Source organism: Diorhabda carinulata, chromosome X, assembly GCF_026250575.1.
Source record: "Diorhabda carinulata isolate Delta chromosome X, icDioCari1.1, whole genome shotgun sequence".
In the NCBI taxonomy this organism is placed as follows: Eukaryota; Metazoa; Arthropoda; class Insecta; order Coleoptera; family Chrysomelidae; genus Diorhabda; species Diorhabda carinulata.
Window position 1 is genome coordinate 15,664,058 of NC_079472.1, and position 18,372 is coordinate 15,682,429.

Here is an 18,372-nt window from a genome sequence, read left to right on the forward strand (position 1 = left end):
TCAAATGGAGAAACTTTAATAAATTTTCTTTATGTACATACTAAACTGCAAAATTGACTGTAAAACAATATCTGGTAGAACCGGCACACCCAGTTTGTCATGTTAGAAGACGATCCACTATTCATACAAAGTTGAATTGGTACATGAATTATTAGATGATGATTTCAATTGGAGTGAAAAGTTTGCCGAGGCAATGGTGGAAAAATGTTAAAAACGGTCTAAATTTTCAAATTTGTTTTTCGTGTTTTCCAATATTTCAATGTGTCTGTTATTTCTACAATTACTGAGTTTTTACCAGAAACCTGCACAAGTTTAGAGACTGTGTGATTTAAGGAATTTTGTGAACTGAGATATAAAGTGAGGTTGAGGACATCACGTTATCAGATCTTGTCATCAAAATAAACAAGTAAGTACATAATACTAAATGATTGTAAACAGACATCGATGTAATTATAAATATTTTTTTAGTTATGGCGTTTCTTTCACTGCGGATAACTAATGGTAATGGTGAATTTTATGGGGTTATTGAAAATATTGACCTAGGTACATTACGCGTTCCTTTTATTCACTGAGTAGCGGCATCATTATCTGAGTATAAGATACTCACATAACTGAGTGCTTCAGTTCCCTTGAATTGAAAACGATTAAAAAAAAAAGAAACAAAAAAATTCGTGTATAATGATTTTAATTAATAAATAATCAATTATTTATAATAATATAATATAAAGTATTAGATATAACATTCTTCTCTTAAAAAATGCGAAATAAATTTTTGTTTTTAGATACAAATTTTTCAATAGATATAATAAAGCAAAGAAAATGAATATATAATTTGAGTATGCACATAGAAATAAAATAATAATAAAAAATAAAGTTTTATTACATGGAATGTATAATTTTCTATTATACTTTTCATTTGCCCTCGTATATCAAACAATGCAGGACAGATTCTTCAACAACTATAAAATTCTATATAATTGGGAGTTTTAATTTTGAATAACAGCGCAGATATCATAAAATGGCAATAGTACCAGCAAATGCCCCCAAAATAATTTATATGATTAAAACTAGCAATAGAAGATTTTTTTCTGGTTTAATTTCCATACCAAAATTTTTCCTGTACTTTTTGCTAAACATTTGAAGGGGCCAGGGGAAGAACATGATAACTCCAATTTTTTTCAATTTTCAGTTTATAAGTGATTTAGGTTGGTAGAATTGAGTTCTACAAGATGACAAAATACTGTGGGGAACAACATGATAACTCCAGAGATATTTACGAACAAAATAATCAGTTCCAGGGGAATAACTCGATAAGTGTCAGTCGCTCAGGGAAATAACTTGATAACTCCATAGTTCATGCGTTGGCCACCAGCAGCAGTAGTGTATTATTGTTTATACTCATAACGACAGAAGGTTATGTTTTGCTGTTATTAAGTTAGTGTTGTGTCTTTTCAGTTTTATTAACATTAACTAGTGTCTAATTAGGCCAAAGTTAAGTTTATAGTTTAAGCCTACAATGGAAAGTGCGTCCTCAGAAGAAGAGATCGAGTGCAAACCACCGTCAGCAAGGAAGAGGCCTAAACACGGGCGATTAAAGGAGGTTAGTAAAAAGATGTTTTGAAGCTATTACTGAACGTGAAAGGGCCGAAGTTTTACGACATATTAACTCCCTAAAAAGTCATGATGAAGTGAATCTCTATTTGACAGGATTAGTGACGATTTTACCTGTTCAGCGTCACCGGGTGAAAAATGAGTTAGATGCCAAATTTAAAGACGCTACTTACTGTTATGCAGTACGAGTAATGAGAAATAACACTGCTTAAGAATTTAAAGTGTGTAAAAACGCATTCATATCTATACATGGAATTTCTCGAGGCAAGATTGACTATATTCTGAATCAAATGAAGAAAACAGGAACTCCACCTAAGTATAATAAAGGTAAACATGAAAATAGGCCATACAAACTTTCAGATGAGACTCTTGACGCTATACGCAGCCACATAAAATCTTTCAAAGGCCGTGAAAGCCACTATAGTCAAAAGGATTCCAAAAAAACATATCTGCCAGATGATTTAAATGTGTCTAAAATGTTTAAACTCTTTCAAGATTGTCATCCTAATATTAGATGTAGTTTAGAGTCATATCGTACAATATTTAATAAAGAATTCAACATTTCGTTCGGATATCCTAGAACCGATACATGTAGTTCATGTGATAAATATGCTGTATAGAAAAAATTCCTCGAAAAACAGTTTGCCGAAGAAAAGGATGAAGAAAAAAAACAAAACCTATCCAGAGATATTCGTAAAATGGATATTGAACATAAAGTTCATTTAACTAATGCTCAGGTTTTCTATGATAGAAAAAAAGCAGCAAGAAAAGCAAGCAGAAAATCACCTCATAAGGAGGCAATTTGTATGGACTATGCGAAGAATTATCCCTGCCCAAACATTGCTACTAATGACGTATATTACAAAAGACAGTTGTCTGTTTATGCTTTTAACATTCATGTCATGTCTGATAGTAGGAGCCTATTTTATATATATCCCCAAACAATCGCAAGTAAAGGGAGTGATGAGGTAGCATCATTTTTCCGTGACTTTATCTACAATCACTTAGACAAGAAAGTCAGACATCTAGAAATATTCTCTGACTCATGCGCGGGGCAAAACAAAAATAAAACTATACTCCCACTTATGCATCATGTAGTTCATGTGGAAAATAGATTAGATTACATCAAAATGACATTCCCTATCCGAGGGCACTCGTATTTAGAGTGTGATAAGAACACTGCTTTGGTGAAACACACTGCACCTGCTGAAACTCCCCAAGATTGGGTAACTGTTTTTCAAAACGCAAGATGTAAGCCATCTCCATTTACTGTTGTAGAAGTAGACCAGGAAATGGTAAAAGATTGGTCGTCGTTTTTAGATGAGAGGTACAATTCAAAAAAGCTGCCATGCAAATCAAGAGAAATAAGGGAATTTGAAGTTTTGAAAGAACACCCTGCTTTAATAAGAAACCGCCAAAAATTCAATGGCCCCTGGTATGAAACCCCAGTTTTGCCTAAACTGAAAAAGAAGAAAGAAAAAAATCTGCCTCCCGAAGAAGTGCAAAGAAGATTTACGGAATGGCAGAGAGGAAATCTTTCAAACGGGGTGTTTCATTTGCCCGATCCTGTTTATGAAGGTAGGTGATTTTACCTCTATTTTAAACTAACCTTAACTCAACTTAGTTATCCAAGCCTATCCAGACTAAGCCTAGCCCTTGTTAAATTTTCCCCCCTACTTGACACTAAACCTACTTTTAGTTTTGGACTTTTTTGTAGTTTCTTTCTTGAAGTCACTACACAAAAATTATAAATCTTATAATGTGTATTATTGCCTATTAATTTCAACTATTAGGCCTACAAATTTTATGTGGTTTTCAGGTCTTATTCCTATTGATAAAGCGAAGTATGAAGATATTCAACATTAAAAAGAGTTTTGTCGACCAGAAGCTGCAGTTTACTTTTCCCAGTTGCCACACACATAGAAACAGTAACAACAAAACATTACCATGGAACTGCTGGAAACGATTTTATTACTTCAAAGACACATTTTAAACTTGTGAAATTTGTCAATTTTATCATTTTATTCATTTGATTCAATTTATTTATGTTTATAAGCAATAAATAAAGGTTTTAAACTTTATTTTGGTGCGTAATTCAAAATCCTCATTATTTAATAATCTCTCAGTTTTCAGGGGAATAACTTGATAACTCCGGGAGATATCAAGTTCTTTCTATGACAAATTTGACTTATATTGAGTTTTCGCGTAAAAAGGTAAGTTTTTATAAAATTAAATGGTTGAAAATGAGTATACACGTTTAAAATTAAGTATATAGATAGTTCAACATTTATTTTGCAAACTACAACAAAAATTTGACAAAATACGAGTCTCCAAACTTGTTTTTTGCTCTCCTGAAAAATTTACGCAAAGGCTGTTATCAAGTTCTTCCCCTGAACCCTTCATTTGAATTTGATAAAATGCAAGAATCGTTTTGTATCGAACAAGCAAGGTCTAAGGCTAAGGCTGTTTGACATGAAACAGTGCAATGCAAACAAAATTTCTTGATGAAAAGCATTCGCAGATGAAGTTCAGCTGATTCAATCTGACGTGACCAAGATGTGTCTTTAACTTGAAAAAATCAAGTGAAATTTTAGTATCTGATCTAGTATCTCCCACCTCTCCACATAGTAATGGAAAGCGTGGCAAAGAAAACATTATTTAGAATGTTCAGAGACGGAATCACCAAGAAAAAACCTTCACTAAGCGTTGTATCGAAAAAGTATAGCTGTAAAAGCAAGTGGGATCAAAACACCATACAAGAAATGAACAGAAACGCCATTGAATGATTTAAGTACGGATCTAAAGCAACAGAGAATAGTAGTATATGGGCCCAGAACCAAGCACTCTGAAAGTCTGAGCAGTGCACTAATCATTTTTCAAGCAGAAATCAATGCAATTGAAAAATATGTTCAGTTCAATCTAGAGAGGAACTATTGCAAACTGGAGATCATCATCCTCTTCCACAGCCAAGCTCTAATATCATAAAATCCAAACTCGTTTGGGATTGCCTCGAAAAATTAAACGTACCAAGCACGAAAATTTAAGTTCTGGGGCACACTGGAGTGGAGAGAAATGAAATTGCTGATAAACTCTAAAACGGGGGCAAACAAGCCCTTCATGGGACTTGAACCCCTCTGTAGTATCAGCTACAAAACAATGGAAAAAAAATATTGTAAAAGAAGGTAAATAGGAGCAAAACTAATTATTGGGACAACCTACAGAGGCTGGGACAACACTGGATTGTTCAGTATCGCAGCAAGAAAGGGGGACACGATAGATCCTTTGAGTCGCAGTGTATACGATATCCCAAAATCCATACATACACCACAGGAATTTTTTTATTGAAAATTGTTGCAAATACAAAGTAATATTTTTTTTTAAGGGCAGTGTATAATAAAAGGAGTATTTTATAAAAATTTTACTTTAAACTAATAAAAATGTTTTTTAACAAAACTACCGACATAGTGGGAATAAACTCAGTCCTAACCTCAACTTCCGTTAAAAACAACTTAACAGCAAAAAATCTGGACACCTTATATTTTTCGTATTAAAAGCTAATTTTGAGTAAAGTATTTTGTTTTTGTGAGTAACCTGGTCATGTATGGGGGTTTAAGTCCATACAGAAACGAGCTACTGATTGGAGAAACAGTCATTCAACACCTCCACAATACGAAGTATAATTGCATTCCTGGAAAATCGATTATTCATCGATCAGCATTCTCCTTGGAATGTAGAGCAATGGGGAACTGTTGTTATCCTCCATACCACTCAAACAATCGAAATAGAGTGTGACGACGATTGGATGATTTGCTCAATATTTTCTTTGAGAATCCCTACCTTTCAAAAGAAGATCACTTATGTTTTGGAGTGGAATTCATTTCATTTATAATGGGGCTCTGATTGCTAGGAAGTACATCGAGCGAGTACTCCTAGAGACTGTTTTCGAATACTGCGGATAAAGCATTTGTGAGATAATTTAGTAACTTAAATCAAATACTCTTCGAGAAGATGCCAGTGAAGTATATCAAAGGTTTAATCTCTACAAATGAAAGATAGTATTTTAAAAATTTGTTATTTTCTTGCTTTTTCTTTGTATGTTTTCGTTAATAATGAAAGAAAATTCTTTTTTGGCGGATTTAGTATGAAACTTACAAATTAACTAATTATTACCTTGGATTGATAAAATAATTTAACAAAATAATAAGATAAAATTTGATGTCATTTTTTTTGTTGTTGAGTTTATATTATTTTTATCCAATAAAATTATCGTTAAAATTGACTACCTCCTGTTTTTAATACATCAAAACAAACGTTACAAACTCGAACCGGTTTGTTTTCGCCGAATTTGAGAATCGGTACTTCTTTTTCCGAACATCTAGTACAAAGTGCTCGGCCGCAATGACGACAATGATGCATGCGTACCGTGAGGGTGAAATGTTTACCGCATTCTTGACAAGAATCCGTCGTCGTCCATGGTGCGGGCTGAGAGAGCGTGTCGAGAAGACGATAAAGAAGTCTCTTAGTAGGTACCTACGAAATATTTAAATAAACAAGAATTACTGAAGCCGGGTTTCGTAAATACTGCTAACTATTATTTAACGAAAAACCAAAAATTCCGTTTTTTTTTTCACCTTCTAATAAATTAAACCTCTGAATACAACTGTCAATTAAAGAGTTTAGTAGAAACTTAACCTAAAATATTATACATCAAAAGTGGTTTGTTTGTTTTTTAACCGTTTTCTTTTTCCTTTCCTATCAATTATTTTCAATATAAATTATAATCACAACTTTCTCCAACTCGCGACTACTTCAACATTAATCTTAACAAAACACGTGTAAATATAATTAATCACAGATCATAGGAAATCGTCAATAGAAGACAGATTTTTCGTTTATTTCTTTCCTTATTTATTACATGGACGATTACTATATAGGCATTTTTCATAGTGTTACCAACAGTAGACTATTTGTTGAGTACATAATAAAGTGAATTTAAACCAACTAGGGTGAAGAAACGGTAAATATTTATTCGACAGTTAAAAGTTCCTACTAAAGTTATGTAGCTAATAATTATTTGGCATTTTATTAGAACTTGAAGAAACCGGCCCTTAATGTTTAATTTTTAGGCGAAAAGATCAGAAGACTACTATTTTATATATAATTTAAGTACTAACAGTTTTGACATCTACCGGTAATTTCTTCATATCTAAAATTGGAATTAAAAATGTTTACTTATACTTCCATTTTAGATGCAATTTAAGTAAAAGTGGTGACATCTAGCAGTCCAAAATCGTAATTTATATATTGTTTCTTCTTTTTTAGTGCCAATACTAGTTTACGAGGGTTGTAAGTAATATCGACGACATAATGATGTAATATGTCAAAACTGTTAAACAAAAAATGAAATATCACTGTTTTTAGGTATATTTCTAAATTGGGAAAAGTCATAATGGCTAATTGACAATATTCTGCCAACAAAAGTTCATATTTCTTGAATTGTTCTTCTGTTTCGTTTTGAGGGTTTGGGTACGTGGATTTGGAATTCTCGAGTATAAACCAGTCGCAACATAGTGTTCTTACACTGATTAATTTTTTCATACACCTCGTAATATGTCAAAAGATTCAAATAAAAATTGACAATAATCGAAATAATATTAATAAAGAGCCTTTTTAGATTCAATCAAAAATAGTTAGGTTAGGTTATTCGAATGTCCTCTAGGGTTCTTTCAAGGTTTTAGTTTTGGGAAAAAGTTACAAGGATTCGAATCAGGATTTTTAATCGTTGTCAATATTCTATTAACCAAACCGTTTTCTATTATCCTTCCTGTTCAGTTTTGATTACATGTAATTGGAACTGTTGATTGTAAACCTGTTTCTAGACGCAACGTTGCCAGATCACTCGTAGTGTTACTAGTTTCATTATTTTTTTTTCACACACCTTGTAATATGTCAAAGTATTTGAATAAAAAGTGACATTTTTTTTGAAATAATTGTAAATTGGAAATTTCTAGTTGGAATCAAATTGATAACCTAATTTTTACATTATTTCTTCTGTTTTCGTATCAATACTAGTTTACAAGGGTCGTGAGAAATATTGATAGTTTATGTAAGAACTTCTAAATGAAAATTGCGAATTTTTGTAAATCAATGAAAATTCGAAATTTATATTTAAAATAAAATTGAGGAGTAAGTGAGAAGTGTGGCGACATCTTTCGGATACAAAACAAAATTTTTAGATTATTTCTAATGTTTTAGAATCAATACTAAATTACGGGGGTCGTAAGAAATAAAAAGTGACAATTGTTTTGAAACAATTGTAAATCGGAAAATTTGTAGCTGGAATTAAACAAATAACCTAATTTTTAGATTATTTCTTCTGTTTTAGTGTCAATACTAGTTTACGAGGGTGGTAAGAAATATTGATAGCTTATGTTATAAATGCTAAATAAAATTTTTTCGAAATTGATTAAATTTCCAAATTTATATTTAAAATAAAATTGACGAGTAAGACGTGCGGCGACGTCTTGTGGACACAAAACGACATTTTTAGATTATTTCTAATGTTTGGATTACGGGGGTCGTGAGAAATTGACTTTTTTGAAAACCGTTTTAATCCAATAAAAATAGAAATTTCTAAGTTTCTAAGAAAGGGACTTCTTATATTTTGGGATAAAAATAATAAATGACGTGGTTTAAACAAAAGTACGTTTGCGAAATATTGAAAATATAGTAAAAATATGAAAATTTTTTAACAATCTCACCTGATAATTAAAAATAGTCACCCTTTCGGAATTTTCCGAAGATAAACAAGCTTTTTTCGACACCAATATTCGGCACAAGTTCGCGTTCGCTTTCATGTATGCTAACAGTAAAGGCGAATTTCCCTGAAATTGGAAAAAAATCAATTCCGCATCCACATCGATACCATTTACAACTTACCATTAAATCGGGGCTATTTATAGGATAATTCGGCATACATTCTAAAAATAATTCACAAATCGCAGCCGCGTTCTCTTTACCGTATTTACATAATTCGTGTAAGGGATTCCGACCCTGAAAAATCAAAAATTTAACCAACTGTGAGATGAAGCGGAAAATTTCTTGTGGCAACAGTGCAGTTGTAGTAAGAAAATTGATTCGAAATGTTCGGTAAATTCAGAAAATTATAAATAGGGCGCTGAATAATTTTTTTAAATGCTGCTCAAACTACCGAGTTTTTAACCAACCGAGAATATCGAGTTCTTGATTTGGTACATTTTTTTCTACCAAACAAAGTAATTTGAAATGTCTTAAGACTCATGGAAAAGTGACAAGTTTGGCAATACAACATTTCTATGGTCATTCATCTGTTGTCACTGTGACAGCTGTCAATAATTGTTGTTTCGTATAGCAGCGCCTCTACTGTTTTTTTTTCAAAGTAATATGCATCTGAGGTATTATCCAACTGCATAATGGTAATAGCCTTATTGTCAGATCTAGTTAAATTAAGCAATCTAAGTAAAACTGGTGACCTTGGGGTAAACGATCAATTTTCTCGTATGTACCTACCAATGTTTTTCTTGTTTTTTTCCTAAGGTTAGCGTTGTTTTCGCAATAAAACTTGAACTTCAATAAGGTCTACAATCGAACAAATACGTTCATTGCGTATACGGAATAGCGTTGTTGTCAATTTTACTATATCTCTATATCTATGCAAATAGAGGCTTTGTTATAAGTATATTGGAAATGTAATGTTGACAAACGTACTATATACCCAAATCTAGGTAAATAGAGGAATCGTTATAAATCAGAGTAAGTAAAATGTGTCGTTGCTAAATTTATTATATCCCCAAATTTGGATAGAAAGAGATTCGCTATTAAAAATGTAGTGTTGTCAAAATTACTACATCCCTAGATGTGGGGAAACATATTTTGTGTTGTTGTCAAACGTAGTGCTTCCTCAAATTTGGATAAATGACGATAAAAAGTTGCTGTAGAAAGTATCCGTAAACGCGTTGTTGCCAACTCTACTGTTATCTACTATATCTGGGGAAATGGTTATATTGTTGTATGAAGTTTTTTTTTTATTGAAAAAAATAAACGTACTTTCAAATTGACTGCTTCGGCGTCTATTGTCGATTCAATTAATAAGGTTCTAACGACGTTCAAATGTCCTTCTCTGACTGCGATATGTAAAGCGTTATCGTTTTCGACGTCTACGGCATCGTAATCGGCGTCGTTTTGTAAAAGCGCCAAGACGGCGGGAGCGTTTCCTGCTTCTGCTGCTACATGTAAAGCGGTTCGTCTAAAAAATAGTGAAAAATTATTCCTAAAATGTAATTTAAGCGAAAATAGATTTTATGAGTTGATTTTAGTTAATAATTTTTCAATTAGTAGTTTTTCTAATATACATATATTGATAACAAATTTGTTTTGCAAGGCCTTATTTTGACCAAAAATTTTTCAAGTTTAATTTTGTTTGCGAGTTTTAGTTCGCCAAAAAAATGATTTTTTCTAATTTAAATCGGAAAAAATCGGCTAAAAACGGTTTTTGGTTATCTTTGTTCAATTGATTAAAAAAAATCGTCACAAAATTACTTTTTTTAAAATTAAATCGGTTTAAATTAAACTTTATGAATTTTTTTCAATTAAAATTGGCATTTCAAAATGTGAAATGGCCAAAATATGTGCGTTCATTGGTAAAACCATGTATTTTCAAGTTTAATTCGGTAAAAAATGTTTTTTTATTAAAACCAAACCGCTAAAAAAATCGTTTTTCTGAGTTTAAATCGGTAAAAATGGTTTTTGTCTTTAAATTGGTGAAAATAGATTTATATGAGTTTAACATAGTCAAAAAATGTTTTATTGTCTGTCAAAAAACGTTTTTTCTTTAAAAGCGAATTTGGCAGAAAATGTTTTTTCAAATTTCAATTCGTTAAAACCGTTTTTTTGTAGTTTAAATCCGCTATCAAGAATTTAAGTGAATCATAATTGTATTTTTTTTAAATTCGGCAAAAATTTCGTCAAAGAAAATTTTATTAGTATAATTCGTCAAAAAAAAATACTTTTCATAGTTTAAGTTATTAAAAAATTTTTTTTGTACTTAATTGAGTCAAAAAGTGGATTTTTACTGTCAACAAATATTTTTATTTAATTATTTAATTTGAAATAAATGGTTTTGTGAAGTTAACTTTCGTCAAAAAATAATTTTTCCTAATTTATATCGGTAAAAATTGCTTTATCTGAATTTAATTCTGTCATAGAATGACTTTTTGTTCGTCAAAACATTATTTTTTAAGACCAATTCGGCAAAAAATACTTTTTAACAGTTTAAATAGGTGAAAATTAGATTTTCCGAATTTAATTCAATAAAAATTGGGTTTTCAAAGTAGAACTTGGTAAAAAGATGCCTTTTTATTTGCCAAAAAATGTTTTTTTTTTGAGTTTGAATCGGCAACAAGAGTTTGAATTAATCAAGGTTGGGATTAATTCGGCCAAAAAATTTCGCCAAAATGATTTTCCCAAGTTTAAATAGATAAAAATTAGATTTTCAGAAATTAATTCACTCAAAATTGAATTTTTTAAGTATAACTTGGTAAAAAAGTGTCTTTTGTTTGCCAAAAATGTTTTTTTTAATTGTATTCGATTCAAAATGTTTTTTTTGGATTTGAATGGGCTATCAAAAGGTTCAATTAATCAAAATGGGAATTTCCAGGTTGAATTCGGCCAAAAAAGATTTTATTAGTATAATTCGTTAAAAAATATATTTTTTCATAGTTCAAGTTGTTTTTTGCACTTAATTGGTTTTTTCAAGTCAGAACTCTCAAAAAAATGATTTTCCCGAGTTTAAATCGATAAAAAATAAATGTTACTAATTTCATTCACTCAAAATTGGATTTTTAAAATATAACTTGATAAAAAAGTGTATTTTATTTGCCAAAAATGTTTTGTTTTAAATAATATTCGATACAAAATGTTTTTTCCGGATTTGAATCGGCTATCAAGAGCTTGAATCCATCATAATTGGGATTTTCAAAGTTAAATTCGGCCAAAAAAATACTTTTTCACACTTTAAATCAATAACAATTGTTTTTTTGCACTTTTTTCGAATCAAAATTCGCCAAAAAATGTTTCTCCCATGTTTTTCGAAATGATTTTTTTTAAATCCAATTCGATACAAAACTTTTTTTCATTCTAATTGAATAAAAACTGTTATTTTCAATTTTTATTCAATTTCCATTTTCTTTCGCAATTCCAAAAATCAGTCAACGTCCTTAGGTAACAATATACAGGGTGTACTAAAAAAAAATGATTAATCGGTTTACTTTTGGGCATCTCTATCGTCCACTCTGGCTCCGGCAAGTATCAAACTCCTAACTAAAGTTTCGTTACCATATCTGGCGGCTAAATGTATCGGGGGCGTTAGCATGGGATCCTGTACCCTCGAATTAACATCAACTTGCACCGTCAACAAAAATAAGGCACTTTCTATGTCTCCCTTTTTTATTGCTATATGAAGAAAATTTTGACCCTTCGAATCGAACTGAAAACATAAAAAAAAATAATCGCAAAATACAGTCTTGAACAAAAATCAATTAAGAAGATAATCACCTGTTCTGCGGCGCTGGGTAATTTATCCAAAATCGCCTGAGCGGCTTTATTATTCCTATAAGTAAGGGCAGTAGCGAAAGGACTCAAACCACTCTTATCCCTTAGACTCAAATCAATTTCCGGTACGCTTATCAACAAGGATATTATTTCGTCCTCATTATTTTCGATTGCTATATGTAAAGGAGTTTTATTTTCGGCGTCTCTGATATTAACGTTCGCCCTGTGTTCCACTAAAGTCTAAAAATAAAAAAAGTTAATAAGTCCGCATAATCGATAAAAAAAATTCGTACCCTAACTACAGGTTCCAATCCCCATTGACAACAAAGATGTAGGGGAGATTTTTTATCTTTAGCCTCTTCGCCACCCTCGCCGTTATGACCGGGCATTCTGGGCGAATTCAAATCGCAACCGGATTGAATTAAAAATATAGCCGCGGATTCTTTATTTTCGTCTATCGCCCTAAAAAAATAGTTTATGATAATATAAAACTTAACGCGCTACACTCGTATTTAAAGATTTACCTATGAAGAAGCGTCTGACGGCAACCGTCAGGTCCCGGACCCCAACAATCCGTATCAGCTCCGTGTTTGACGAGTATACTAGCGATGTCTTCTTGATCGGAATCTAGAGCTGCCCAAAGGGCGCAATTACCTAATCTATCCGGCGCCGACATATCAACACCCCTCGTACACAAATCGTCGACTACTTCGCCTAAACGACAATGGATGGCTAATTGTAAAGGAGTTTCTCCTTCGGTGGTTCTAAAAAATTTCAATATACGACGATTTACCTAAAGTTTTGTAACCCCGAGGAGTTGTCTTGGGGTCAAAACTTCATTTCCAACCGTTCAACTCACAAATACCATTTTTTTTATTTCGAATAATGGTAAGTAGTAGATGATCGAACCACTTTTAAGGGTTAATTAGAAGTGATCTAACCTCAAAATTTCACATTTTTATTAACCTTCCGGAATGGTTCAATCACCTTCTACTTACCATTACTCAATACCTCCATATAGTGTACCAAATTTGGTATTTTCAAGTTTCTGGTACCTTTGACTAATCGTGGATGCAATTTGGTACAGAAGTAAATTCCCCCAATCGTCATATATTTGTCTCCCCTATACGTCTTTCATTTTTGTCGGTTCTTTGGCAGGACATCCTGTATAGGATCGAGGTCAAGAGAATTGTTTCGTTTTTTGATTGGCGTCACAATAGTTTCGATCAACATTTTGAAAAACTTTTTTATAGGTTATTTTCATCTAATTATTTTGGACTACGATGATAATTGAGGTCTTCAACTAATCGTCAAAAAAATCAAATTTTTAACTCGATTCCACTCATCTACGGATTTCTACCAACAACTAACTACTAGAAAAAAAATTCAGCCCACAGAAAGTCTGTCTAACTGAAATAGGGAGGTTTGAAGATCAATTCCGCCTTTAATCAATTCTGGAATTTGTGTGTTTATCTTAGCAGCCTTTATAAAGCTGAAGGAAGTTCCTCCATCCTTTGGGGATCTCGAAAGATCGAGCACTTTCCCAGATAAACCCTTTTGAGAGTTAGAAAGCCGATCAAAAACAGTGAGGAAGTCAGATTCATATTAAGAGGTTATGTAAATGTGATTTCCACACATTTGAAACAAAATTCAAATGGTTCCCTGGAGATACGTAACAGTACAACTGCACACTACTTGAACTTTTTCCCTTACATCATCTACCAGTCACAAAAATTTCAGCCCACAGAAAGTCTGTCTAACTGAAATGTATCTCCCCCTTTAACCCGGTTCTCCTTCCATCTATTCTCCGTAAACGCTAGATGCTAGATGAAATCAATAAGTTGTTCTTCTTTTTTTTAATTTGGCCTCTGTCTACACAATTACACAGCTATCAATACACTGTTCTGGCTGTGTTCGAAGAATCTATAAGAAGAAATCGGACTGAAGTTGGCAGAAAAAATAAATGACAACGTTTAAAACCCAGATGTGTTACAATAATTGTTATAGAGATGGGATCTGTATTGTGATTAGACTTATAGTGTTGAGAACCGGCAACGAGGTCGAGAGTGGAGGCGGAGGGGGGAAACAACTACAAATTGGCATGGGAGGAAGGCAGTAAAATTAATTAGTCCTACGAATCTTATACTGACGAGACCCACGAAGGTTAAAACCGAACTAGTATGAAAATCGATAATTATAACGTAACAGATATAACGATATAAATCGAATTTGGAAATATAGATGGTGTTTTAATATACTTACATTGCGTTGAAGTCGATGCCGTGATTCAATAAAAATATGGCGGTTTTCGGGTCTTCTTTTATAATGGCTTGATGTAATAAAGATTGATCGTAATTATTACGTACGTTTATGTCGGCTTTACCCTGAAGATTTTTTTTGAAGTGTTTAGGCAAATAGAAAAAGGTTTTATAAAGTGACTCACCTTTATTAAAACCGGTACTAGATTGTTGCGATTTTCGGTGAGAGCAAGACAAATCGGCGGTTCGTCGTTTATATCTCGACAATGGAAATCGCACATCATTTTATCGTCCTTGGATGTTTCTACAAAACGACAAAAATATCCTACTCCATGACGATTATATAGAGACACAAATATGTTAGATTATTGTTTAGAAATTTTGGATCACCCCTCGTATAAAAAGATGTCTCAATAGTTTTGGAAAAGTTGTATTCAACGGAATAAAATCGATTTATTTAAAAAAAATAGTTTGATCGAAAACGAGTTTAGAAATATTTGAAAGATACAATTACAGGGGTATACGGAAAATTATTTTTGGTTTGGAAGGTGATAATTACGTCAAATAATCGATTTCTTCTTTTTTATATTCAAAACAACGATTTTCTTCTCATAATTCGAAACATTATGATTAAATTAAGGTAAATGGTTTTCGATACATATGAAAGTTGGAAATTTCGTTATCAAATTTGTTGAATTAACAATTTTCATTTGTTATTCATTGTACCGGGGTTGATTGAAGAGTTAATATATTGTAAAGGCATGTGGAATACTCTTTTTTCGATTTATTTTTTTCAAATCGATTATTACGTCGAATAATCGATTGATTTCTTCTTTTTTTCAGTCATAACTAATTTCGAAATTTAGTTACCAATAGAAAATTTTTATTTACATTTTATTATACCAGCGTTCATCGAAAAATTTAGTCAATATATTTGAATAATAAGATTACAGGGGTGCCTAGGAGGTTTCAATTTCAAATAATTCTTGATTGGATAATAATTATGTCAAATTTCTTTTTTTTATATTCAATATCACGATTATTTCTCATAATTACGAAATTATATCAAATAATGGAGTAATTTCTTCTTTTTTCATTTTATTTTCGATAAATATGATAGTTAGAAATTTCGTTATCAAATATGATAAATTAACAATTTTCATTTTGTTATTCATTATACCGGGGTTGATTGAAGAGTTTATATAAAAGATATATTGTAAGGGCATTTTTATTTCGATTTATTTTTGAGAAATCGATGATTACGTCAAATAATCGATTGATTTCTTCTTTTTTTTTTCAGTTTTTTAAGATACTAATTTTGAAATTTCCTTACCAAGAAATAGAAAATTTATTTACATTTTACTATACCAGGGTTTATCGAAAAATTTGGATGTATTTGGGTAATATGATTACAGGGGTACCAATTTCAAATAATTCTCGATTGGATAATAATTATGTCAAATAATCGATTGATTTTTTTTATATTCGATTTGATAAATTATAACAAAGTTTGAAATTTTGTTACGAAATCTAAGAGATCAACAATTTTAACATTGTACCAGAGTTAATTAAAATTTTGTACAACATATTGAAAAAATATGATTGCAAGGGTATCTAGAAAATCCTTTTTCGACTTATTTTTGAGAAGTAGATGATTGAATCGATTAATTTCTTCTTTTTTATAATCGATTTTAAACGTTTTTACGAAGCTAAAAATTTCGTCAAATCTCAGAAATTAACAATTTCTATTCGCAATTTTTTATACAAGGGACGCTAAAAAAATTCATATAATTCATTTCAACAATATGAGTACAGGGGTATGCAGAAAAGTTTCATTTCGATAATTACGGGTATAGCTGGAAACTTTTGGTTTTACAGCTAATTTTAATTTTTTTTTAGTAATTTTTTTATACAAGAGGCAAACGAAAAATTTCTTCGATAAATATGATTATAGAGGTATTTTGAAAATATATCTTTTCCGATTTTTTACACTCAGAACTATAAGAAAATTATAATCGACTGTTAAACGACTGAATCCTTCTTTTTTTTTATATTGAGGTTTTTGTCAGATTCGAAATATCGTTACCAAATCATAGTAACGGACTATTTTAATATCAATTGTATTATACCGGGGAGGTTCCAAAGTTTCAAATCTCATTCATAAAATCTACTTACCGGAATTTTCTAATTGTTCATTATAATCGATCAAAGACAAAATCGAATCTTCGGCATTATTTTTAACGGCGTAATGTAAAGCCGATTGACGAGTTTCATTCGTCAACAAATTCGGATTACAACCGTTTTTTAATAACGCCTTAACTAGATCGCTATAATTTTTCGAACAAGCAAAATGCAAAGCGGTTTCACCTAAAACAAACGAAAATTTTTATAACACACCCCTTTTATATTCATTTTTTTTACCTTCTGCATTAGCGTGATTCAAATATCCCGCCAAATGTTCACATAAATATACGGCGGCTTTTCTAGCTCCCGCTAAAATGAGCACTTGCAATAAACTGTTGCGATTCGAAGAATACAACGGATTGGTTTGGACGTCGTGTTTGAGCAGTTGAACCGCGTAAGATTCTTCGCTATCGTCACCGGATTCGTATTTCAACAAAGCGTAATATAGCGGGGTGTGTTCTTCGTTCGTTTTCAGATTCACGTTGATATAATCTTGTTTCAGGAGTAATAGGAATATCGGTTTGTTGTCGGCTTGGATAGAGATGTGAAGAGAAGTACTGACCAACGGAAAACAAGATTTTTTTAAAAATAAATACAAGTTATAGTATACAGATATCAAGCCTTTAACTAGTACATCGGAAAATTTTATCATATTCTGAAGGTTGTAACAAAAATAAAATTAATTAATTAGAGATAAATTCGACAACATTGCCATGCTCAGTGGTTCCCCCATTTTCGATCAGAGCGTTTCGGGATTCGCTTATCAACCATTAAAGATGACGGGGGTTCATGGTGTAGAGTTCATGTCCTCACCTGGTGCAGAGCTTTTGCTGAAGATTTCACGCAAATTCACGACGAAGACGTGACACAAATGAAAGAAACGTTGGATTATCGCAAAGTAGGAGCTGGCTGATGGATACAAACTTTTCATTGGACCTGAACCCTTCTGTGGTATCAGCAACAGAACAGTAGAAAAAACAAAAGGTAGATAGAGGTAAATCCAATCATAGGTAAAGACTTTATTAGGACACAATAACCAGATAAAATTTCCTGAATGTATTAGCCTGAATAAGAACAATCACTGTCGCATCTGTGCGTATTTTGAGGACATTTCGAAATGTCAGAGTTCAAGGGCGTATGAAATAGAAGACGAAGATTTATGGTAGCCCAGAACCTGAATTTTCCAAGAGAAGTGGGATTAATAGATCAGCTGTAATCATAAAAAGTCAATATGAACCAAGTTGAACTGACGCAAGGACAAGGTTGGTAGAAACCAAAATTTCGTTTATAATGTTAAACATTTAAAAGGTAGTTTAGGAATTGGCGTAAACAAAGTTTATAATTAAACACAGGCGTGAAGTATATAATATGTATATAATTGTATATATATTTTTTGATCACACCTCGTTTTTCAACAGACCTGTTGATACATTATGAATTCCTAATAGATTGAATTGAAAAATACCGAACGCGAGATGAAATTGTACGATTTATTTCAAGTAACTACTACCCTAACCGCCCCTAATACAACCACCCCGATGTAATATCAGTCGGTGAATAATCAAGAAATTAATAGTCCAGTATGAGAGGCGGTTATTCCTTTTCAGGGCGGAAGTTCATCAGTTTCTTTACCTGCAACGTCGAACTGTTTAATACGTTAATTCGGGTTATTTTCATTTTTTAACCTTTCGGACTCGCTATTTCCTTTCTGTTTAAATCGCTATCCGATCTT

The 18,372-nt window shown here is 31.9% G+C and overlaps 1 protein-coding gene across 1 annotated transcript in view; it reads right to left on the reverse strand.

Annotated features, from left to right (window-relative positions):
* Positions 1-5,183: 5,183 nt before the first annotated feature.
* Positions 5,184-18,372, reverse strand: part of LOC130902560 (rabankyrin-5) — a 34,838-nt gene continuing 21,649 nt past the window's right edge. The window contains exons 5-16 of the mRNA XM_057814785.1: positions 16,878-17,197; positions 16,632-16,823; positions 14,642-14,760; positions 14,461-14,582; positions 12,723-12,962; positions 12,492-12,660; positions 12,202-12,438; positions 11,916-12,133; positions 9,697-9,895; positions 8,551-8,664; positions 8,373-8,495; positions 5,184-6,141 (exon numbers count right to left, since the gene is read on the reverse strand). Of these exons, the coding sequence (XP_057670768.1) occupies positions 5,881-6,141; positions 8,373-8,495; positions 8,551-8,664; positions 9,697-9,895; positions 11,916-12,133; positions 12,202-12,438; positions 12,492-12,660; positions 12,723-12,962; positions 14,461-14,582; positions 14,642-14,760; positions 16,632-16,823; positions 16,878-17,197 (2,314 nt within the window). The 3' untranslated portion in view covers positions 5,184-5,880. The remainder of the gene's footprint in view (positions 6,142-8,372; positions 8,496-8,550; positions 8,665-9,696; positions 9,896-11,915; positions 12,134-12,201; positions 12,439-12,491; positions 12,661-12,722; positions 12,963-14,460; positions 14,583-14,641; positions 14,761-16,631; positions 16,824-16,877; positions 17,198-18,372) is intronic.